The following is a 26,042-nucleotide window of genomic DNA, read 5'->3' on the forward strand; positions in this document are numbered from 1 at the left end:
CCAGTAGTTGGTGTAATGATGACACCAACTGCAGCATGTGTCAGAAATGATTATAACAAGGAGGCGGAATCACACAAGAGAAGTGAGAAACACAAACAGTTTGAAGAGCTGAGTCAGAGTTTCACAACATACCACATGCCATAATATAGACACTTATTAAGCACTTATTTACTGCACAGTGTAAAAATAGAATTGTCAAAATGTTGTTTTTTTTACAAGTCAGTATAACGTGAGGTAGCCTACTATAATAAATGAAACTGAAACAAAACTTAAAATATAAATAGACATTTAATAATACAACCCGAATTCCGAAAATGTTTTTTACATTTGAACAAAATGAAAACTAAAAGACCTTCAAATCACATGAGCCAATATTTTATTCACAATAGAACATAGATAACATAACAAATGTTTAAACTGAGAAATTTTACGCTTTTATCCACTAAATGAGCTCATTTCAAATTTGATGCCTGCTACAGGTCTCAAAAAAGTTGGCACGGGGGCAACAAATGGCTGTTAAGTTAATTGATATCAGGTCTGTAACATGATTAGCTATAAAAGGGATGTCTTAGAGAGGCAGAGTCTCTCACAAGTAAAGATGAGCTGTGAAAGAGCGTGTAAAAAGATTGTGGAATACTTTAAAAACAATGTTCCTCAACGTCAAATTGCAAAGGTTTGCAAATCTCATCATCTACAGCAGTGGTTCTCAACCACATTCCTGGAGGCCCACCAACACTGCACATTTTGCATGTCTCCTTTGTCTGACACACCCATTTTAGATCTTTGAGTCACTACTAATGAGCTGATAACCCTAATCAGGTGTGTTTAATTAAGGAGACATGCAAAATGTGCAGTGTTGGTGGGCCTCCAGGAATGTGGTTGAGAAACACTGATCTACAGTGCATAACATCATCAAAAGATTCAGAGAAACTGGAGAAATCTCTGTGCGTAAGGGACAAGGCCGAAGACCTTTATTGGATGCCCGTGGTCTTCGGGCCCTCAGACGACACTGCATCACTCATCGGCATGATTGCGTCAATGACATTACTAAATGGGCCCAGGAATACTTCCAGAAACCACTGTCGGTAAACACAATCCGCCGTGCCATCTGCAGATGCCAACTAAAGCTCTATCATGCAAAAAGGAAGCCATATGTAAACATGGTGCAGAAGCGCTGTCGTGTCCTGTGGGCCAAGGCTCATTTTAAATGGACTGTTTCAAAGTGGAAAAGTATTCTATGGCAGACGAGTCCAAATTTGACATTCTTGTTGGAAATCACGGACGCCGTGTCCTCCGGGCTAAAGAGGAGGAAAACCTTCCAGCGTGTTATCAGCGTTCAGTTCAAAAGCCAGCATCTCTGATGGTATGGGGGTCCATAAGTGCATACGGTATGGGCAGCTTGCATGTTTTGGAAGGCTCTATGAATGCTGAAAGGTTTTAGAGCAACATATGCTCCCCTCCAGATGACGTCTATTTCAGGGAAGGCCTTGTGTATTTCAGCAGAACAATGCAAAAAACCACATACTGCAGCAATTACAACAGCATGGCTTCGTTGTAGAAGAGTCCGGGTGCTGAATTGGCCTGCCTGCAGTTCAGATATTTCACCTATAGAGAAAAATACGTCAAAGATGACCACAAACTCTTCAGCAGCTGGAAACCTATATCAGGCAAGAATGAGACCAAATTTCAACACCAAAATTCCAGAAAATCATAACCTCGATGCCCAGATGTCTTTACACTGTTTTGAAAAGAAGAGGAGATGCAAAACATGTGAAAACATAACATAAATAGAAGCTATAAAAACTATAATAGTATCTCAGTGATACTAAAACAACACTGCTGCACTGCGCCTCCAATGCAGTCATAATTTATACATCTGCAAGTTTCTTTTAAATGTATTATTTTTGCATTTACTGTCACACTACAGAAATGACATGGCGTCACAGATGATATAGTTGTTCAGGACTGTTTTTCAAAGCAGCCTCAGCACATGTAATCCTATTAGACCTATTAGAGTGCTCAAGGGTCAGTGAAACAGGGACGGGGTCAGAAACAGGATACATTCTGTTTTCAGAAGGAGAACACTGTCAACAGGAGTGGCTCCGAAGGGAAAACATAGGAAGAGACATAGAACTGATAATATATCAGCCCCTTACATTAGATAGCAATGCATGGAGGAACCTTTGGGGTGAATCTCTGTTGAAATTCATTCTTGACAGGCGTTCAGTGTGGGAGCCTGCATGGCTGCCCTCATCTCCTGTTCTGTTTCCTTTCCAGTTCTATAAGCAGATATGTATAGATTTCTGCCTTTTCCCTTTGGTAACTAAGGGCAGAAGTTGAGCATTAACCCTCAGACGGTGTGTTTTGTGCTTAACAAAAGAAGTCAGAGCTCATGGGACCGTGCTGTCAGGACGTATTTATGTTGTGAATGCCAGCATGATGTGTTTTAGGATTTGTGCATGCAAGTGAGTTCATTTTTATCAGTTAGCCTCTGCTGAATACACAAAGAAATGATTAAATTAGCCTGAACGGCCACATCTCTGGAACAGCAAACATTTTTATGTAGGTGATGGGTGCTGCTGATATATATGTGTTGTCGTTTTTACTAACTCATAGCTGGCCTCATTTCCTCCTGAGGTGATGCAGTAGTTGCATAACTACCGTTTCATGCTATATCTGTAGTTGAATGATGGATGGTGTAGATTTGTGCTTCCTGGAGATAACAGCAATGAGTTTAAAGGATAAAAGGTTAGAGGTTCATAGGTAAAGGGCATTTTATCTGAAGTGAATTTAAGCAAAATGTTTCACACATCATATGAAATCACTTAGCACATATACTGTATGGCATGGATGTAGATATAGAGCTATACAAATGTTTATTTATAATCTATAAATAAATGAATAAAAATATAAAAAAAAACATTATTTAAACCAAAATTGTCCCAGCTGGACATTTAAAATGATACTGAAATCTTTTTAATGTCTCACATGCTCACCAAAGCTGCATTTATTTGTTAAAAAATACTGTAAAAACTGTAATATTGTAAAATATTACTACAATTTTAAATATATTTTAAAATGAAATTTATTCTTCAGTGTTACATGATCCTTCAGAAATCATTTCAAAATGCTGCTGATTTGGTGCTCACTTGGTTTCTTGTAGTTATCAGCATTGAAATATTTTTGTGGATTTATTTTTGATTAATAGAAAAGATAAGAACAGCATTTATTTAAAAAAAAAAAAAAAAAAAAAAACATTTTAAAAGTCACTGGCATCCTTGCTGAATAAAAATATTAATTTCTTAAAAAAAAAAAATTAATGACCCCAAACTTTTCAGCGGTTGTGTATATGTACACAACTAAAATAGATCCCTGCTAAAGAAAATTATTAATATGTCTTTTAAATTCAGACCTTCAACTATTTCATTATGTGATTAATTTCTGCTAAAGAAAAGCTTATTTTGGCAAAGAGACCAAAAAAAGCCCAGAAAGATCTGATGATAGATAGATGATAGTTTGATAATACTTCATGTTCTCCTTTTAATCCAAAACAACATGGAAGGGCAGCAGATTTAATAAAGCAATTAATAGGACATATCCTGTGTTCTTACAATAATAATGACCAGAGAAAAAACATCCTGTCCTATTTTGTGTTCATTTTTAGCCCATCTTTAAAAGTGACGTTTTGTAAAAGTGTTATTTTCCCTGCACATTTCCAGCCAATCCCTGGGAAAGAACACAATACATGGTCTTGAAATTTAAAAGCATGTTGTCATGGAGACCTTATACCAAATATTGTACAGAAGCGATTAGTGAGCTGTAGCAATTTACTCCAACCCATTCATGCCTATTTACTCCTAATCTGAATGTTTGTGAAACCGAGAGAGTAATTTGAGAGGAAATTAAGGTATTAAATTAGGTCAGGCTATTCTGATGGCAAGTAGCACAGACCAGCCAACAACTGTGTCTACCAGTCCTTGATGGATCTTCGACTTGAATCATTCAGGATCATGACAATTACCTCCATATTGGCTCTGGTGCAGTTTTTTTTTAAACCAAATCTTCATCAGGGCTGCTGTCATAGAGTGCAATAGTCAGGTTCCAGAAGTAAAAAACTCAGGAAATAGATTTTAAACGATAACTTGTAAACCTTTAAAGACAGTCCTGTGAGCTACAAGGTTGTTATTTGATAGAATTTGCTTCTGTTGAAGGCATCAGCCCACATTATTTCAACTTAGTTTTAAAATAATTGTTTAACAGCAGAATTTTGCAGCAGCAATAACTAACAGCAGCAGCAATAACCAACAGCAGCAGCAGCAATAACTAACAGCAGCAATAACTAACAGCAGCAGCAATAACAAACAGCAGCAGCAATAACAGCAGCAGCAGCAATAACCAACAGCAGCAGCAGTAATAACAGCAGCAGCAATAACCAACAGCAGCAGCAATAACTAATAGCAGCAGCAATAAACAACAGCAGCAGCAATAACTAATAGCAGTAGCAATAACAGCAGCAGCAATAACCAACAGCAGCAGCAGCAGCAGTAAACAATTCTGACATACATTATAGAGCAACAGCATTTCACCTGTATGTTGGCCACATCAGATTAATCATTTGGATTTTAGTCCATTATGTTTCACTCTTAAAATAAAGGTTCAAATGCTGCCATAAAAGAAACATTTTGGGTTCCTCAAAGAATCTTTCATTGAACAGTTCTTAAAAGAGCCTTTTTCTACTATAAAGAACCTTTCGTGCAGTTGAAAGGCTTCACTGATATTAAAGGTTCTTCTTGGAACCATAGGTGCCAAAAAAGAACCTTTATTTGTGATTACAAACTACAAACAAAGCTGTTATGCATTTTACATTGCAAAGGCGTCGGTGTCTTTTTTTTCACTTCATGTGGTTACAAAGACGGTTGTTTTCTCTCTGTGTACCTGACATTTGGAAGGGTTTAACGTGGTGTTCCCACACATAATGGTGTCGGTTCTTAGAACAGAGGATGTAAACAGGTTGTAGGGCAAGAGGGATTGGGGATGTTATTGTGCCTCCTCCTCTCTCATGTTCATCAGGAAGGGAAGACATCAGTCAGAATACGCTTTGTGCAATTTGTTTTAGGACATGGCCTGTGGCTGTGTACTCACAGAGATGGAAACAAGTCACACTTCTATGCCAGAACATGATTAAATAAGTAAAATAGCAGATTAAAATGTAACATTTACATGATTGTATTGTTCTACAGGGAAATGGATGTGTTAAAGGAATATTCTAGTTTAAGTTGAGCTCAATTGACAACATTTCTGCCATAATGTTGATTTCCACAAAAATTATTTCAACTTGTGCCTCATTTTCTCTTAAAAAAGCAAAAATCAAAGTAACGGTGAGGCACTTATAATGGAAGTAAATGGGGACAATTTTTGGAGGACTTTGGAGGATTTTAAAAAAGCATTTACAATAATTCTTCTGTTAAAATGTGTGTATTATTAGCTGTAAAATTGTTTTTGTCACTATTTCAGGAATTTTTATAGTTTACGGCGTTATGTTGTAATGGCAATAAAGTTGTAAAATCGCATATAACTTCACACAGAAAAGGTTAGTGAGCAATTTTACACACTAAAAAATGCCTATTGTTTATGGCTATATAATTGAAACTGAGTATTTTAATGTTTACGGATCGGTTTCTCAAACAAAATTTTTTGCCACAAATACTGTCAAATGACTTAACTCACTTGAATATTCCTAAACTTGTGAAGTTGGACAGCTTATGTGAGCCGTAAGGAATGTGCGGCAGCATAAACATATTTATCATCTTGTACAACACAGTCCTGTTTCTTACCAACACTGTTCTCACTGATGGCCAGGATGTGTATGTTTATTGACATAGTCTACACTGTTTTTCTATGGTGATCTCCTTCCATCTTAGAGGCTCACAAGTTCAACTAAACTACACCTAATCACATATTTTCCCTTCAAGATGTTTCTTGGACAACATAGTTAAGCTAACACAGTTGTGCTACCACCTTCTCAACGAGTGCCAAATAATGTTTTATATCTAGTGAGCTCAAATAATACAACATTTTCCAAAGCCATTTGACTTTACCTAAGGAACTTAGAAGATACCATGGATCAAACTGAGTGTCTGGGAAATTTCAGCATCTTAAATCTGATGTTTTGTTTTCACTGTCATCTATTTGACAAAATCCTGCAATATATACATCTTAGTATGCAGGTTTTCCTGTTGCCAATGCATAATTAGAGATGGCAATGCAGGAAAATGTGAGGCTGAGAGTGCAAGCCAATCTCTACTGTCTGAAACACTTAAGAGTATTTCCATTATCACAAAATAAACCCTGACAGGGTAATCAGGACACTGACTTTGTGTGTGTTTTTGTGATAATGACCAGCTGGCTGTACATTATCTCGCTTACCAAATACATAAGTAAATGGACATGAAATATTGATTTGAGCTGAAATTATTTTATTATGTGAGAGTAGAGAGCGCAGAGCATGCAGTATCACTAAATTCAATCAATCAAGTTAAATGAGTTCAGTACTCGTTGTACTTTAAGGATTAGTTCAAGTTTTACTCACCCTCAAGCCAGGTGTATATGACTTTCTTCTTTCTGATGAACACAATCTGAGTTATATTAATAAATATCCTGACACATCTGAGCTTTATAATGACAGTGAACAGGACCATCGAGTATGAGCTGAAGATCCCATCCACATCCATCCATCATAAACGTACTCCACACGGCTCTAGGGGGTTAATAAAGGCCTTCTGAAGCGAAGCGATGCGTTTGTGTAAAAAAAAAATATCCATATTTAACAAGTTATGAAGTAAAATATCTAGCTTCCGTAGCTTTTCGTAAGTTGAATACAGAAGGCGGTCTGGCGGAAGCTAGATATTTTACTTCATAACTTGTTAAATATGGATATTTTTCTTACACAAATGCATCGCTTCTCTTCAGAAGGCCTTTATTAACCCCCCGGAGCCGTGTGGAGTACGTTTATGATGGATGGATGTGGATACTCAGCTCATACTCATTGATCTCGTTCAATGCCATTATAAAGCTCAGATGTGTCAGGATATTTATTAATATTTCTCCAATTGTGTTCATCAGAAAGAAGAAAGTCATACACACCTAGGATGGCTTGAGGGTGAGTAAAGCTTGGGGTAATTATAATTTGAAAGTGAACTAATCCTTTAAAGTTTTATGGTTAGGTTGTAGATTTAACTTACAGTACCTTTGAAGTAGCTAAATATGGTAATGTATTTTATATATACATATATAGTATAAATATTTTCTTTGCTCTGCGTATAAATAAATGTCGATGCATTCTCTAGAAGCTTTTTTTTTTATAATATGCAAAGTGCACGCTATTATTTAGAGCGCGCACGCTGTCACTCTCGGTCCGTGGTTCCAGTCCATGTTTTCCCTGTGCTCCATCTGCCTCTCTGGCAGGTCTTGTTTACTGGCGCAAAGACAGTAAAGGGATCCTTGGAGCGAGGGGATAAGTCAATGCACTAGCTACAACCAGCGTGGGGACAAAATAAAAACACACATTTGTTCTTGCATTTTTATCCTCCTCTTTTTCTCCGCGAGAGTGTTTAAGACTAGTAAGTGACCTCTGCGGGACCAGCTTCACTCCGTTATATTGATCTGTGAGGTGCTCGCCAGCAAAGCGACGTAGAAAGACTGCATGTGGAACATTTGGGAATCTCGTCGGCTGCTGTGTTTTTAGCAGATGCCCCAGAACTGCTTCGATTTACTAGGCTGTCAGTTTAGAGGTTATAGTACGGAGAAACCACTGCGATTCGGCGAAAGCTCGCTGTCAGCAGGGACTTGGAAAAAGTACAAACTGAAATCTGCCCATCACGAACCCTGGAAATCTTGAACATTTCGCGAGAGCACTCTTTACAACTTATAAGTCTGTAAACCGTTTATTGTAACTATATCTTAAAAAAATAAAAATAATAATTCGAAACAGCAACAAAAAAAAAAGTCTCTCGTGCAGATTCTCATTTGATTATTTTGGCCTGCGCTCTGTGTGCGCAGCCATTCCTCCCCGTGCTTCGCCAGTTTTCCCTTTTTTTCCGCCAGGCTTGGAGCAGTCTGCGCAAGTGCTGGACAAATACATGCAATCGATCGGAAATGTTTCGGCTGCTCATCGTAGATGATGCCGCCCGCATGCTTTATTCGCGTGTATTGTTTTACAGTGAGTGAAAGTCGTAGCACGCGCTGTCATTAGCTTAGCGCTCGAGCGTGTGTTCATATCAGCATCCGTCAGTGCGCGCGCTGAGCAGCAGCGCGAGCGGATTGAACACGTTGAACTTTCCTCTCCGCCCATTTTTTTTTTTCTGAGGGGGGTGACAGAGGTCTTTTTTTTCTTTTCTTTTTAATTTTTATGCTCCAAAACAACACCGGACTATTAAAACAGATTAGTACCCACACGAAGACGTATTCGGAGGGGATTTTTGGACAGATTTTCTGCTTCCCCGGGGGTCAAAATGCGGCTGCGGACTTTGATTGTTTTGGTTGCGTCTGTCTACACTGTTTGCCACTGTCAACAAACAAATGGAGAAAGTAAGTGTAACTTAACGGCTTTGTTTTGTTTCTCACACGAACACGGATTTAATATTTTAAGAGTCTTGTCTGTTTGAATGTTATTCTACAAATGTTCTAGACCACTCTGAAAGGGAAAAGGGGATCGTAGTTCTTGACCACTGTCACACATTTGGTAAAGCAGAGCCAGACAGAAGGACATTGCAGGGGAAGGGACGAATAAATCACATATTGCGTCGTTTTGATTTCGATTAATCGTTTCAGACTGGCTTTAATGACAAGAGTGTGTGCCTTGACCCTAAAGCCAGATTATCGATCTTTTGAAGACAGCATTGATCTATTTGTAGCTCGAACTGCTAGTAAGGCTCAGAAATGGTTTTCAAGTTCAGCCAGGCCCCTGTTTCATGCAGCCATTTGCAGCGTTGACGAGAGGATTTTAAACCCTAATCAGATCAGCCGAAACCTATAGCGCTGTTTTTTTATTTATTTATTGTTCAAAGAAATCATGAAACTCGACTGGAGGTCTGTGATCCGATCTTTATGAGTTTGGAAAGTGCATTACTAGTACTATAGCTCTCAGAAGTCCTACAATAAAACTATTGTAGATTAATATTACCAGGGCACACATTTTATTAGCAATCCAGTCAGAAATTTTCTGCAAACACTGAGGCAGTCAATGCAGAACATCTGATCAATAAGTCTTTATTTATCAGTCACTTATTTTATGTCAACGCAAGACAGTGCAGTTTCAATACCTGTTACATGAGCAGAAAATGTTGTTTAATGCAGAATAATAGATTAGCTAATGTATTCTCTTATTTAAATGCTTAATATAGTTATTATATATATTTAATACTTCATATAAAACACCCAACTTAGAATGTATTACGAAACAAATACCATTTACATGCTGGTAATTGGTTTTAATGAGGCAGTACTGATCTAAATGGTTGTGTAAGTAGGTACCACTTGTTTTTTCGTTTTTTAGTGCTCTTGGAAGACTTCCTGCAACAGCTAAATAAATATAAGCATGCTTTTGACACACTTGGCTATGTTCAGCTCCAAACAAAACATTGGCTTATCTTCAGGTCACCCAACAAATGAGTTTTAATTTTTTTTTTTTTTTGGAAAGTTTAAAAATACAGTTGTATTTTTGGCATCATGTTTTTTTTTTTTTTTTGTTGGTGAAAATCAAAGTTGCATGCTATCGTAATGAGAATTTCGAGCTTTATTTGTTGATTTACGAGCTTTATTAAACCCCAAGCACATTTTTCTTATCTTGTTGCTCTGCAGATTTCTAAATATAGCCTTGTTTTGGATGAAATTTATGCATTTCAAAGTTCTGCCAGTTTCCTTTTTGGGACTCCGTTCCATGTGTCTGACGGTTAGATTACTGTATGTCAGAGCTGTACTACGTGTAAAAACTATGCTAGGTTTTAGGTTAAGGTCTACAGACGTTTGAAAAGCTGTCTGTAAAAATCTGACGTGGCTTTAATCAGCCTTTTAATTCTTATTACAATGTAAAGGCCTGTTTCAGAAAATAGGCTATACCTTTTAGTACTGATTTTAATTCTTGTTTATTTAAAATGTTGCTTGGCTAAAATTTCTTTATCATCAATAAAATCGGTAAGAATTGTGCGTGCCTGGCTCATTCCCAGGAACATATTTGGAGTGCGTTGCGTCTTTGTGTCCTGCCACAGCATAGTTTTTAGTAGTAGGCAAGTTAACACCTGAGGGTGCATGCTACCTTTTTATTAAAACTGAAAATGAAAAGATTGAGTAATATGGTGAAACCAGATTGAACATAAACAAGTTGTGTAATTGTTGACCCCCTTCTTGTTCCTCTAAGGCTTGTAGTGAACCACTGTAGGGAAGTGTGAAACTATTTTGGGGCCTCAATTCAGCCCTGTCAGGACTGGAAATCTGCGCAGAGCCCAGCTCATCTTGGAACATTTGTTAATGCAAAGTTAAACATCTGACTTGCATACAGTGGGGTTAAAATCTTTCAGACCACTATTTTTTGCCTTTTTCTGATTTAAAACGGGGTTTTTTTTTCATTATAATCTGCGAGTGAAAGATATTATTAACAAGAATGTCTTTGAACAAATTAAGTTTGTCGCCCTTTTGTGGTAATGACAAACTGCGTGAATTCCCCAAAATAAAACCTGATGATCATGTTTTGATGTTTCTCAGCTTGATATGAGAATGAGCCAAAGAGCATCGTGTACTTAGATGGAAACAAAAACTTCTGACCTATTTGTACAAAGGAGTTCACTTGCTCAATATCACAAATTTCTTTATTTGATTATTCACTTCGAAGAAATGCAGAATTTAAATGTTTTCATTCAGTTTGTCATAATTTTTCTCTGTTTAAAAATCCTCATTTAAATTAGATTTTGAATCCCAGATTTGACTGTGTATTATTAATAAACCATTTAATTTCAATCTAAAAGAAATGTTCTTTCCTGTACTGTAGTGTAATAAATGCTAAATTAAAAATATAGTGTATAAATTATCTTATAGTTGACAAATGCTGTCTGCAAGTCTGGTTTTACTGTCTTCCTGCTAGTCAGTCAGTTTGCCTGTAAGTTTTTATCTGAGCAAACTAATAGTACAGCTGTCACTCTTAACATTCTTCTCAGTCTCATGTATTCACAGACACGGACAGCATATGACAACATAATTTATACCTCTACTGACTAGAATCCGAAACCGTTTGACTTAGTCACCTGGCTGGGTACATTGCTAATATCCGAAAACAGGTCATATGTAATTTCGTAATTACTATGTTCTTTCTTTGTGAAGTCCTGGCTGACATGACATGACCACTTAAGCTGTGAGAAATCATTTCAAATGTGTTTGCTACACCCTGTAGCCACGTCATTCCATGTGTTCCCAGATCTTGCGTCTCATTGTGTTTCATGAGTGTGTACACATTGTCAGTTTCTATTATGATCCCCCCCTTGTGATCGCCTCATTCAGTCTGTGAGAGTGACGATTATAACCTTCCCCCTAGCTGTTGTTTGTTCTGTTTTGAAGTCCGTCATGGATGTTCAGGTGGTTTTATTGTCTCACAAGGAGGTTACTTAGTAATGCACACAGTTTTTTTTGCTATATCGTTGTGAGTGGTTTACGGATATTTCTGATTGTGTCACATCCATTTAATCTGGTTTGCATTCAGGGCTTATATTCATTACAGGGTTCCTACGCAGTTTGGAAAAGTATGGAATGTGATTTGAGTAATTTCCAGGTCTGGATTAGTATGGTAAAAAGAAAACAGTATTTTTGTTTCCAGATTCTTCAGTTTTCTAAAATATAAAACTGATCATTTCAAAGTGTTTTCATGGCAAATGTTTAGTGATCTGTCGCACATTTTCTTTTATGCTAAACTTTTTTGTCTTTACCATAAGCGAGTCTCTTTTGAACTTCACTAAAACACTGTTTACTGAAATGCAACTAAGATCAGCAGCAGAGAAAGGAGCAACGACCATCTAAATCAGACTGTACTTTGCTTTTTGGTGATCGTGCAACATCAGACCACATTTACAGTATCAAACCCATGTGTCAGAGGAGAATATATGCAGGTTTAAAGCATTTTAGGGTTTTTTTTTTTCTCATCATGTAAGTGCATGTTATTACTTCAAGAAAACCAATTAAAAAAACAAAACATAGAAAATAAAAGTATTTACAGTTGACTGTACTATATACCAAATAGACATATGTGATGGTATCAAATTTTCATGTAGCAATAATTGCTGAAGCTTTTATCACAGTATACGGTATTATCACAATATTGAAATAAGTTGCAAAAAAAGTGTTGTCATAGTATAACAGGTTTAAGAACTCTTTTTTTTTTTAATTTATTTTTTTATAACAAAAGGCAGTCTGAACATTTAAATACAATAGTGCAATACACAAAAAAAATATTAAGTAAAATGTTTCAAACAGATTAAAGTGTAAAAGAATTATAAAGAACAACGTGTAACACTTTACAATAAGGTCTCATTATTTAATGTTAGTTAATGCATTAACTAAGATTGAGCAATAGGTACATTTTGTTACAGAAGGTATTATTTTTTTGTTAATGTTAGTTAAAATCAGTTTTATCCCAGGTCCGTTAAATATTAGTTACAACTTTTGATGTTAGTAATGTTATTAAACATTAACTAAGAAATTAACATTAACTAAGATTAATAAATGCTTTATAAGTATTTTTCATTGTCAGTTTGGTAGTAATGAATTAACATGTTAACTAATGAAGCCTTATGTCACTAAGTGTTACTGAACAATAATAAATAATCAGAAAATTTTCAATCATTATAGGACATGCTGTAGTCCTGATTAAAATATAAAAATGTTTAAGTTTGAAAATAAATAGCCTATGAAGTCTTTAAGTATTAAGTATTTGGTGCCGTGATGAACAACATTGTGAATATAAAAAAAACTAAATGGCTATTTTTGAAGCATTTTAGATACTGTTCAGTAGCGCAGTTGATTTGTTTCCGGGGTAACCGCTGCATTTCTGCTGTTCCATCAGCGCCCTCTGCTGTCAGAAAGTGAACGAGCACTTTCATTCAGCGTGTCTCTTTCACTCATTCCACCATGTGCTTCTCCTGCACTTTGGGCTTGTTTATATCTGAGTGCGCTTATCGCTTATACGGTTGATGGGGAAAGTATTATTGAAATGTATTATTAAAAATTTAAATAATTCGTAATAAATAATTATTCACGGTATTTTGAAGTGCCCACGATAATATCGTGCATATTTATTATCGTGATATATAATTTTACCGAATATCGGCACATGTCTAATATCAAATATAAAGCTGAAAATAATGCTGTATGAACCATTTATGTTAAATATGGTCTGAAAAATCTACAGAGAGGTTTGAAAATTTGAGTCTGGAAAAGTATGGAATTTTGAAACTGTGTAGGAACTAGGACTGCACAATTAATCTAATTTCTAATCGTGATTATAATTACGGATGCCACAATTACGTAATCGTTCAAAGGCGCAATTACAACCACAACAAAAAGTCCATTTACATTATTTTACATCCTTAAAATGTCTTTTTTTTTTCTTTCTACAGGTTATCCTAAGGGTTTTTCCATTTGTTTTAACTTTAGTTTAACATTATAATACCATGCATATTTTTTACTTTTTTTATTTAAAGAAGAAACCAAACCAATGTATAGTTGACATTTGAGGCTTAATGCTATAGAAAAGCAATAAAAGTTTTTCAGGAAGAATGTTTTCAGGTTGTTTGTTTTCATATAAAAATATGGCATGCAGTTGCTTCAAACAATCTAATAAAGCTTTTCTAAACATAATTTAATGTAAATTGTGATAATCATAATTTAATAATCACAATAACGATTTCAAGGGAATTATCAACAATTATGATTTTTGTCATAATCGTGCAGTCCATGTAGGAACCCTGTCATTAAGGCTCATTAATACTTTTTTAAAAGCACATTTGAGTAATTTGTAATGCAAAATGTTTCATATATCAAATCTAAAGTAATTCACAACCTTCGAGCAATTGTTACTTGTCTCTCACAAGTTTTAAAATAGATTCAGAGAGTTGCAGACTCAAATCAGAACAAATTCTTGAGCAACTACTGTTAGACCGCACGTTTCGTCTGATTCTGAAGTGTGTGGGCAGATACTTACACAGTTTATCGGTGGAAACTCTCCCAGTAATATTGTTCTTCTCACCCAGTTTGAGGACACCACAGCAGCTGGTGTGCAGGTGCATCTTTAAATCATCCTGTGTCTAGACTCTCCTCTCCTCTCGCTCTTAATATATTTCTGAGCTAAATTTATTTCCTGTAACCTTTGTTGCAGTATTTTCTCACAGGGGCAGGAGGGTGGTAACATCACTATGGTGTCACTTTTATGCCTCCAACTTATACACAAATATTGCCTAAATGTGCTGTAATATATTTTAAAATATAAAAGAGATATGGAGGATGTTCATAATTGTAGTTTGGCCTGATAATAAAAAGCGTGTCTGGAGGAAATCCATGACTGTTACAGTAATAATGAGAATGAGGTTGTTTGATATTATTTTTCATGCTTTATGCCTACATTTATGTGCAAGTTATTTTTTAAAAAAGCCAAATTGTTCAATTACAATTTGGTTTTATAGGTAAAACCCAAGAAGCATATGAATACAAACCAGTGAAACCTCAAAGAGGAAGTGGGACAAGAGGTGTGGAGACACGCCCAATTTTAAGACTTCTGCTTTTATATGGTCGTACAGTTCCTTCCTGTGTCCTGGTGTAAATGTTTGCCATTGTTTGTATTGTTTCAGAGGAAAGTGAACACTTTGTGTGGTTTGGCCTTTTGCCGCATTTAATATTTTTTCATTTAAGAACGTTATAAGTCTTTTGACGCACGATTTATTTTGATCTCTTAATGGTGCCTGCTAAGGCAAACACACTTATGCAGATTGAATGCAGATTTCAATCAATATGTCAGGTCTGAATATACTTCTCAGGTCTGTAACAAAGCAGACTAGCTTTTCCATTTGAACATTGACATAAATCACTACCTCAGTTAAGTGCCTTTTCTTCTTTAAACATTTTCTTTTATTGTTGTTAAAACATACTTTAAACCTAAAATTTACTTTGAGGTTAACTTTAAACTTGTTAAAAGTGATGATCTATGTTTTCCTGCTTTTACTACTCATGTTATTTTAAATGTTGTTAATTGCTTTATTTATATGACACTTTTTAAAAAATAGTTTTCTATTTCTTGTTGCATTGAAAATAAAAAAGTAATAATTTATAAATTTTATTTAAATGTATTAAGTAATTGAATTTTTGTCTTTAAAACAAATGAAATCTACCATATCATGCATGGATGTTTGTGGTCTTCCGCATAAAAATCTTCAGTTAAACTAAAGCATCCGTCTCTTAAAGAGATAGTTCACCCAAAAATGAAATTATCCTATGATTTGCCCACCCTCAAGCCATCCAAGGTGTATATGACTATCTTCTTTCAGACAAGCACAATCGGAGTTATATTAAAATATATCCTTGCTCTTCCAAAATTTTATAATGGGAGTGAATGGCGCTCGAGATTTTGTACTCCAAAAAAGTGCATCCATTCATCATAAAAGTAATCCATACGACTCCAAGGGGGTTAATAAAGGCCTTCTGAAGCAAAGCGCTGGGTTTTTGTAAGAAAAATATCCATATTTAAAACTTTATAAACTAAAATAACTAGCTCGCTTCACTTCAGAAGACCTTTATTAACCCCCTGGAGCCGTAAGGATTACTTTTATGATGAATGGATGCACTTTTTTGGACTTCAAAATCAGGAGCGCCATTCACTGCCATTATAAAGCTTGGAAGAGCCAGAATATTTTTTAATATAACTCTGTTTGTGTTTGACTGAAAGAAGCAAGTCATATACACCTAGGATGGCTTGAGGGTGAGTAAATCATGGGATAATTTTTATTTTTGGGTGAACTATCGCTTTAATGCATGCATTACTTACCATTTGATGTTCAATGTTTAAGTTTAGCTAGAGCGTCATTCAGGGATTCACTGCATAAAATTAATGACTTCACAGTCAACCAGGACCCGTGTCACCTCACTCTGCTGCCCTTCCTTTCATGTGCTTCAGCGCTACTCTTTTCAAGTGCCAGGCACCCCATTTGTACATAGTGTATTAGGAGAGTGGTGCTAAAAATAAGTGTAAGCGTAGAGGTATTGCACATTGTGTGTGTGATAGAGAGAGAGAGAGAGGACACACATGTCAATAGGTTTGTACTACGCATTTCAGCTTCCTCATGCTCCAAAACTTCCGGACTACCATATTTATGAATCCCTGTGGTGGGGCCGCTGTTATAACTAGTGTAAACAAGTAGCCAGCGCAAGGTATTTTTGACCTTTCCAATGCCTCATGCTTTGACTGCCCAGTGTTTGAAAGCTCTCAGTTATGCATCGGCTGACCGCGCATCAGAGTTCATGTATGCGTGTAATTCATGTAAACCAGTGTGGAATCTTTAAAGTCATGAGCAGCGGGGCCACTTTTCATTTAAAGGGGACCAGGGCACTAACAGGAAACAATAGTCTCTCTAATTAGCTATGTAAGATTCTAGGAAATGTAACTTGTTTATGTGTTAATTGTTGTTGTAACCTCTATTTAATTGTACGGTTGTGTCTGTCAATTTTTACTTAGTTTTGGTTGTTTGAAGAAACTCATTAATTTTAGTCTACTTTAATCTATTTAATCTATTTCCATCCATCCATCCATGGGTTTTGTCTTATACCTTAAACCAGTGGTTCCCAAACTGGGTTACGTGTGGTGGGTATGCGAACAAAATGGGTTTTGCAGTTCATTTCATTCTAGCCCCACCTTAACACTTTGATGCTTTTCAGTCATTATTGACTGAAAAATTTTACTTTTTTTTTTGTTTGTTTGTTTTTTTGAATTTTTTACTTCTTCAGAATGGTACGAAACTTGGTAAAGGTTTTGGCACTTGCTATGTGAACACACACACACACAAAAATCATGGACATGATTCGAAAAGGTTTAATGGTCCTAAAAAAAAATAGTCACATCTGTGCTCCTCGCAGTCAAAAGTGAACGCATTGGAAATGAATGGGAGATGAATTTCATCTAGTGAAAACTATTGGTACTGCAGTCAAACAAATTCTTACTCAAAGCCCATTTTTTGAGATATCAAGCTCAAATTTGGAGCACAACTTGTTTAGATTTATGGCTTTGATTTTCTTGCAGTTTAAGAGTAAAATGTGTTTTTGAAAATACATTTTTCAAAAAAAAAATTGAAACAATTTAATTTTTTTTCTATTTAAAAAAAAAAAGTATTTTTCATAACAATAAACGTAAAATTCTGTAACTTTAAGTTAACTTTTTAAATCTTTTCACTTCAGCAATAATTTGCCAAGTGTCAACTTTAAAAAGAGACTAAAATTAAGTCTGTGCTCTAAAGCATTCAAAATTTATGATTTAAGTTGGAAATTTCATTTTCATGTCCTTTTTCAAAAAGTGAATACATGGATTGTAACTACAGCGTAAATATAATTTAGTACCATAAAATCCCCTAAAAATACAAAATATTAAATAAAAAACATTATCAAACTAAAATATAGTACATTCATTTCATTAGAAAAAAAAAATTGGTCATTTTTGACCGACACATGAAGAGCACCATTAAAACTGAGCTTGTATTTCTAACAGGCAAAATGCCGTAAAAGGTCAAATACATGACATCCAGTCAAATTACCTCATCTTTTGTGGTCAAAACTGACTGCATACACACAAAAAGAGCATGCATATGATGCTGCCTTAACAAATCGCTCAACATTACTGCCGTTCTCGACAATGTACCTTTGTAAAAGTGTGGATTTAGCACTTATCATGAAAAACAAATATAGACATATAGATTGATTTAAGACTCAAACTCTCTCGATTAAAAAAACATACCCTGTGTGATTTCTTGTTTTTAATGTTGAAAAATTCAATTTTTCCCAAATATCCACACGGTTGCAAATGTGACATTGATTTTATACAACAGTTCAACAAACAATGCTCTCTCACCATTCCTGATTTCTAACACGCACTCACTTCGAAACGAAAGCTGATGCTCTCCTTATGTTCTTCCGTCGTCTCCGGGTGTGTTCATATGTAAATTGCACAAGCTTATTTTGTCCCTTAGATCAAAAGATCTAAAAAAAACAAAAAAAAACATACATTTACTCGCCTATAGACCCTCCCCTCGAAGAAATCAGGACAAAATTGGTTGAAAGTGGACGGATTAAAACACCAGTTGTAAACGGGAATGTGTCTCCCTCATCTACTTGTGATCCGATCGACCAGAACACATCTTAATACCAGGTGTAAACAGGGCCTAAGTGGAAGAGAAGGGGTACGCAATGCTTCAGGGGTACACCACTCTTAAAATGTTTGGGAACCACTGCCTTAGACAAATGATTTTCATTCACTTGAGAAGCATCTCTACAGCTGTATGGCTCATGCACTTGTAAAGCAGCACTGGCATGTGAAAAGCTGCAGGAAGAGCTTTTATTATCTTCATTAACCATGTTAATGTCATATGGAAAGCATCAGCTCAAAGGGAAAATTGAACAGTGCGACTGAAAACTTCATGTTGTTCTAATCAGTTTTTACGGTTCTGTATATGATCTCCTTTATTGCTTTCTATAGAATACATTTTTGCATTCCCTATAGTATGAAATCCTGTTAAATTGAAGGTCAATCAATTTTTGCAGAACTTTTGCTGTTTTGATTGTTTTTGAATCAATTAATATTTCACTGTCTTTTTTTTTCTTTTTTTTGTCGTTGCAGTTTGCTCAAGTAAAGACATCAGAAATAACGTGACCAACCTGCGGGTGCTGGAGAACTGCACCGTGATCGAAGGCCACTTAAAGATCCTACTCATGTTCACGACCAAACCGGAGGATTTCCGTGGCCTGAGTTATCCCAAGCTGACAGTAGTGACGGACTACTTTCTTCTGTTCCGTGTCTATGGCCTAGAGAGCCTCAGCGACCTGTTTCCCAACCTCACGGTGGTGCGAGGCAATAATCTCTTTTTCAACTATGCGCTCGTGCTGTTCGAGATGCTGCAGCTGAAGGAGATCGGTCTTCACAGTCTGATGAATATCACCCGTGGGGCCGTGCGTGTGGAGAAGAACCCAGACCTCTGCTACCTCTCTACCCTCGACTGGTCCATGATCCTTGACTCGGTGGAGGACAACTACATTGTGGCCAATAAAAATGATCGAGAGTGCGGAGATGTCTGCCCCGGCACGGTTCAGGGCAAAACCACCTGCCCCCTCACCACCATCAACGGGGACTTCAGCGAGCGCTGCTGGAACCAGAGGCATTGCCAGCGAAGTATGTAATCTTAAGTACTTCTTTTAATTTGATTTTGCACTTTTAAACCATCCCCCAGAATGTATTTACACCCTCAAGAAGAATCCCACCCGTTTTCTCCTCCCCCCTCATCAGCAGATAATCATTTCAAATCTTCGTTTTCGCTGGCACACATGGGTAAAAATATTTACATTACCATTGAGTCTTGAGATGTTTTGAGAAGTGAGTGGAAAGTTGTCAGGCTGTGTGTGTGTGTGTGTGTGTGTGTGTCAGACTGTGTTGGCAGTACATTCACTGGTTTCTTTCAGCAATAGTGATGGCCAACACCAACCATGCTGGAAGCAGCAGGTCAGGTGATCAGCTGCAGTTAAGTAAGCCAAGTTTCTGTGTCAAAGCATGAACCATGTTCCAGATTATGACGCAACTGCCCTGTTTGTGCAGTAGTTTGGGGTGTGGGTGGTGCTTTGTGTAGCTGTTTGTGTTTTTTATTACCTGACAAGATCAATTGGAGTGGCCAGTCGCACTTTGTAAGCTAGATACTGCGATGGGGCTGTCTGCAACCGTTTGGTTCATCCATTCAATTCAAAGTGACGAAGAGCTTGAGTTTGAACATACGGAAGAACTTTGCATATTGGTGCAAAGCCCTTGAGCTCGCACAATTACGCAACACATGGGACACATAATGTGACTGTTCTTTGGACCAGCTGTATGGTGTCATGTGTGTCTGAAGGCATGATCCTGTTTAAAAAAGAAAAGATTTCCCTCTCTTGCTGTGTTTGCTTAGGCAGGTGTGAGCAATTAGTTTTGAAGCTAGTGTTGTCACGATACTGGAATTTCCAACTTCGATACGATACCTTAAAGGATTAGTTTACTTCAGAATTAAAATTTCCTGATAATTTATTCACCCCCATGTCATCCAAGATATTTATATCTTTCTTTCTTCAGTCGAATATAGTGGACTTCAGCGGCTACCAACGGGTTGAAGGTCCAAATTACAGTTTCAGTGCAGCTTCAAAGGGCTCTACACGATCCCAGATGAGGAATAAGGGTCTTATCTAGCGAAACCATAAGTCATTTTCTAAAAAAAAAAAAAAAATTATATACTTTTTAACCACAAATGCTCATCTTGCACTGCTCTGCGATGCGCCACGCTTTACGTAATCACGTTGAAAAGGTCACATGTGACGTAGGCAGTGCAAGTGTTTCAAAAGATTTAAACATCCAGGATACGCACTCGAAAAGACCATTTTTAACAATAAGCTAACACAAAGACATATAAATGTATGTCATTCAACATACAACAACTTTTGAACGGTCCTCCTTCTCCACACTTGTAAACCGTGACCTTTCCAATGTGATTACGATTATTAGAGCAGTGCAAGATGAGCATTTGTGGTTAAAAAGTATATACATTTTTATTTTTTTAGAAAATGACCAATCGTTTCACTAGATAAGACCCTTATTCCTAGGCTGGGATCGTGTAATTTGGACCTTCAACCCGTTGGTAGCCGTTGAAGTCCACTATATGGAGAAAAATCCTGGAATGTTTTCCTCAAAAACCATAATTTATTTTCAGCTAAAGTAAGAAAGACATAAACATCTTGGATGACATGGGGGTGAGTAAATTATCAGGAAATTTTAATTCTGAAGTGAATCCTTTAAAAAAATATTGATATTCAGCACCATTTTTGATACCACATGGTAAACTGCCATATATACTGCCATATAGATAATTTATTATCTCATAATTTTTTGATAATTTGGGTAATTTTTTTGCAATAGCTTACACATAGCACAGGGAGGCTTTGAATTGTTGAACTAAATTTAAAAAAAAAAAAAAAAAAAAAGACAAGTAAACAGTCAGTAATAAAATAAGAACAAATAAACAAATTGCAAACGATAGCACAAATAAATACAATAGAATAAAGAGACAAATAAAATAAACACGGCTTTAAGTTGTTCAGGTAGATCTAACAGTAGTATTCAGGTAAGAAATACTACAGAAATTAAAGTAATCAAGTGTAAAATAACACTGGATAGTTTTCATTGTAAAAATTTAATTCAGATTAATGCTTATAATAAAGTTACAAAAGTTATTCAGTCAAGAGCAACAAGTTATTTTCTTTGTCTTTTGTTCTTTTAACATGATAGACAGCAGCAGGTTTATTAGGCTGCTGTCACTTTAAGAGCGAATGCACTGATCCAATATAATATTTACCTGAACACTTGGCAAGACGGACATTTTGACATAATTTTGTATGTATTTGACTGTTTAAGCACAATAAGGCACTAAAAAGAAGTCAATTTGGTATTTGCGAGCTGTTTGAGAGGCGACTTTATGAGAGCAGCACTTATATAGATCAGCGGTGCACGCTTTTGGTGTGAGCGCGAAACCTGCGGGAATTAATACAATTATGCGCAATACAAGCACTTCAACCAGAGCAAGTGAGAGGAGGCGGGTGCGTGTCAATTCGCCGTCGGAGAGAAGAGACTAAGAACACGCAGCTGGTATCGGTGTATCGATACTGCAGAAAATAAGTATTGGAACCATTTCAGATATTTCAGTATCGATACATATCGAAATATCTATTTTTGACAACGCTATTTGAAGCAAATCCCTTTGTCTTACATTGAAAAAGGGCACCAGTCATATTATCTAGTGACTTAAATAGATACATAGAGGTGGGCTCTTTTGACTTGGCAACCATTCAAACCACATTTCAACATGCTAAAGCCATTCCATAATTTACACAGCAAAAATATACTACCTTTAAAAAGTTTTGGGTTAAAAACCCCTAACTTTTAAATGTTAGTGTATAAACTCCTCAACTTTTCAATGAACAGATAGCTCATTTTTGTAACTCTGCTTTATCTGTTTAGTGGAGTTGAGGGACAGACTGCCTGGAGGTGATTAATGCAGGAGGTAGGATTGGCTGAAGTCCTTGTTAAGTACTTTGATAAAATCCTTGTTCGGGCTGCTTTGACTCATGTATGCTGAGTTGAAGTTGGACAGTAGGGGATGGAGTTTTTGGCCAAAGGCAGAGATTAAAAAAGCATTATCTAATGATAGAATCAGTCCTGGCCTGCTGCTTGGTTAGTGGTGAAGGACTTGTGGTCAGGGGTCCAATATTTCTAAGAACTTATAAAACCACAGAGCACTAAAGAGCAAAGAGATACAGGGTGATGGATGTTGTTTTCAAACAGCTTTGATTTGTGTATGTTGCGCAGACCTCACAGTGTTTGTTGTGTGTACCACAGGAATTATGTTCGCCGTCTATAATGGATTGGATTATGAAGGTTGTGTGGATTTTGTTGAAAATGGCTGAATGTGTCAAGTGAGTATATTTTGTGCGGCTTTATGAGAGGTTTTCCGCCATTTGGCACTTGCCCTCGAGAGCTAATTCTGACAATAAGTCTCTTATTTTCATCATCCATGTTGTAGCAGTGCCCTAAAACATCAGCAATATACATTTTTCCCTGGTACATATACATTTTAACCTAAAATACTCTTGGGGGGAGGGGAAAGCACTAACTTTTCAGTGCCTTAGCGACATTCTTCCAGATAAAAACTGGGCCACTGACATCAGTCATGGTTGATCCTATCGCAGGTGGTTGGCCAAGAGAGACGTTACTGTTTACACTTGGCAATGGCATTGGCATCCCAGATATGTCTCTTGTGACCACTTGTGGTCAGATTTTGTTGAGAGGAGAGCCTTTGAACTCATAGCTGCATACATCACTTACTATATCAGTATATTGCTTCATAAAAAAAAAAGAAAGAAAGATATATTTAAAACATTTTTACATTAAAATACCGCACAGTGTTTATAGATTTTTAATCGGGCATTTGTATTAATGGAATTTATCCACATTACGCAAAACTTTTTTTTTCTGTTAATGTGCGAGACTTATGATTCATTAGTGGCTATAGGTAAATTACTAGAAGAATAACAAACTTTTTGCACTACAAACCAGTGTGTTTATGAATATGATCATAAATTAAAATAATATGATAACAAATATCAGTTTGCAGATTAAAGCAGCATAACAGACTGTTTTTATACAGCTAAAATAACTGGAAAGATATCGGAAGTCTTGCACATTCAAGTTACAAATGGCAAATACATTAATTAATTTAGAGGAGGCTTTTATTCAAAACAAGTGATCTGTCACAGCAATGATTTGCTTATTGATCAATTATGTCACTGCATACAGCATAGTGAAGATGTTTTGTGAGGTCTGTATATGTGCAGGATTTTCATAAATTATGTAATCAGACAGTTTTACTCTTTAAAAGCTGCATGTAACTTGCATGTAACTTTTTTTTTTTTGCTCAGTTGTTGATTGGGAGGTGAGAAGATTTTTTGCTGTTGCTCGGGATGCATAAGCATTTTGAGTTTCTTTCACTCCGAAAGTGGTTTGAGTAATTACTTATTTTAAGACGTTTAATTCATTGTTTATTTCATAAAATGTTCTTTCTGCATTTTATTTCTTCATGCAATATATTCATGTTAGCATTAGTACATGAGTTCTTCTTCACAACGTATCAGTTTGACAAGCTCTATAATAATGTGTTAATCCCTGTGGGATTAAACAGTTAGTAAGGTAAATTTTCCTTGCTCATTAATCCCTCTACGTGGAGGATCTCACACATACAGTCTCTCTCTCTCCCTCTCCTCCCCCCCCATTCTTGATAATTTGCTGAGGTCCCTCTGTCCCATATATTGAATCACATTAAGAGCTTTTGTCTTACACACGTCTGTCCATATGCTGGATTTCAACAGGCGCATCAAGCGTGTCCCTCGCCCTCAATCCTGATCCACGTGGAGGGAGTTGCAGAATTGCATTGCTTAATTCTGTCTGTAGGTGATCAGCGGCGAGTGGTCGACTGCAGCCGCTCACCCTTTCCTGTGTCTGATCCAGAGAAAGAGGAAAGTTACTGGGGACTGCCAGATCAGCAGGCCTCTTGCACAGCTGCCTCTAAAAGAGGAGGAGGAGAGAAAGAGATAGCGAGAAAAAAGAGCCTGTGGTAACTGCGCGGGGATGTGCTGCCAAAGTCCCTTTTGCAGATTTCCGTGGTTTTGTTGGCAGCCGTACAAAAGCGGTTTTGTTTCATATTTGGAATACTTTTGGAAGTGTTGGCACTGTTTTTCCCTGAGCAGCTTTGCTCAATGTTGGCTGTTGGAAGCAGTAAAACGGATTTGAATCTAGCGCTGTTGAGGAATTAATAAAGTCTGATGGTAGATCAGGCCCTTTTTTAATGAATGTCTAATGCTCACTTATACCACCCAACCGCACTAAACTGAATATTCGAGCAACATTGTGCGTCATTGTGTTCGCCCTGTGGGGAACTGACACATTAAATGGGCAAATAATAAGGGGCTTTCGCACCAGGTAATTATAGGACCCCCCAAAAAAGACATTTTCACCTAGGGCCATTTTCCTGGTTGCATTCGCAACACCAGTAGGTAGGGGTGGGGGAAGAAATCGATTCACATATGAATCACGATTCTGTCTTCTACCGATTTGCATCAATTTACAAATTCAAAAAAACATTTTCTAAAGTGTTACACTTCTTTAACATCACAGTACTACTTGAAGTTATTGACACGTTAGAGTGTTATTAATCACAATAAGCCGCGAAAAAGGACTCAATGCGGTGCTCATGCTGACGGACACACAGGCGAAGCGCGAGCACAAATGCCGCTTTTCACTTTTGTATCTTTAATATGAATCAATTTATATCAAAATCATTTGTGAAGACTATACAGTTTTATTTTTACATTTGATTATTCAATTTCTGTAGTATTTCTTTCTACATGTTAAATAATCCTATGCTACTGTAACTGGAAAAACTTCACATTTAATTCAGTGGGATTTTTTTCTTCAAGACCTATTAAATTGTCTACTGCAGTCAAAGTAACACAAAACAGTAAACTAGAATCAGATCTATGCATGTATCAAATCAAAATTTAATTCAAAATCGAGAATCGATTTTGTGATCGTGACCTCAAGAATCATTTGAATCAAATTGTGAGGTACTAAAAGATTCCCACCCCTACCAATAGGAGCTCTGAAGTGACATAAGGCGGCCAACAGAAACGGCATTTAAGCGCGGCATTCAAAAACGTAAACAACTGGAGGATGGAGGACGCTGTGATTGGAGCTATGTTTTTTTTTGTGTGTGTCTTGGGTTTCATGATAACGGAGATTAATTGTAGATGACTAGACGTATAAGTTATGCGATTGAAAGAGCAAAAATGAGGGCTAAGAGACAAAGGGCCAGATTTACTAACGTTTACTAACCTCTTTTGGTGTTAAAGGGGACTTATAATGCCCCTTTTACAAGATGTAATATAAATCTCTGGTGTCCCCAGAATGTGTCTGTGAAATTTCAGTTCAAAATACCCCACAGATCATTTATTATAGCTTGTCAAATTTGCCCCTATTTGGGTGTGAGCAAAAACACACCTTTTTGTGTGTGTCCCTTTAAATGAAAATGAGCTTCTGCTCCCGGCCCCCTTTCCAGAAGATGGCGGAGCTTTAACAGCTCGCGCTTCGATTGCTCAACAACAAGTCTACACTGATGGAGAGACTCAGGAAGTTA

General features: G+C 36.7%; 1 protein-coding gene and 1 long non-coding RNA gene across 2 annotated transcripts in view; one reads left to right on the forward strand and one right to left on the reverse strand.

Annotated features, from left to right (window-relative positions):
- Nucleotides 1-359: 359 nt before the first annotated feature.
- LOC127525554 (uncharacterized) lies at nt 360-14,417 on the reverse strand. The gene is made up of 2 exons (XR_007933369.1): nt 14,240-14,417; nt 360-1,605 (listed from the first exon to the last, which is right to left on the reverse strand). It is a non-coding gene; the product is annotated as an uncharacterized LOC127525554 (long non-coding RNA).
- insra (insulin receptor a) overlaps nt 7,478-26,042 on the forward strand; it is a 67,095-nt gene continuing 48,530 nt past the window's right edge. Inside the window, exons 1-2 of the mRNA XM_051918172.1 lie at nt 7,478-8,586; nt 18,908-19,456. Coding sequence (XP_051774132.1) covers nt 8,511-8,586; nt 18,908-19,456 — 625 coding nt within the window. The 5' untranslated portion in view covers nt 7,478-8,510. The remainder of the gene's footprint in view (nt 8,587-18,907; nt 19,457-26,042) is intronic.

This window comes from Ctenopharyngodon idella, chromosome 2 (assembly GCF_019924925.1).
Source record: "Ctenopharyngodon idella isolate HZGC_01 chromosome 2, HZGC01, whole genome shotgun sequence".
In the NCBI taxonomy this organism is placed as follows: domain Eukaryota; kingdom Metazoa; phylum Chordata; class Actinopteri; order Cypriniformes; family Xenocyprididae; genus Ctenopharyngodon; species Ctenopharyngodon idella.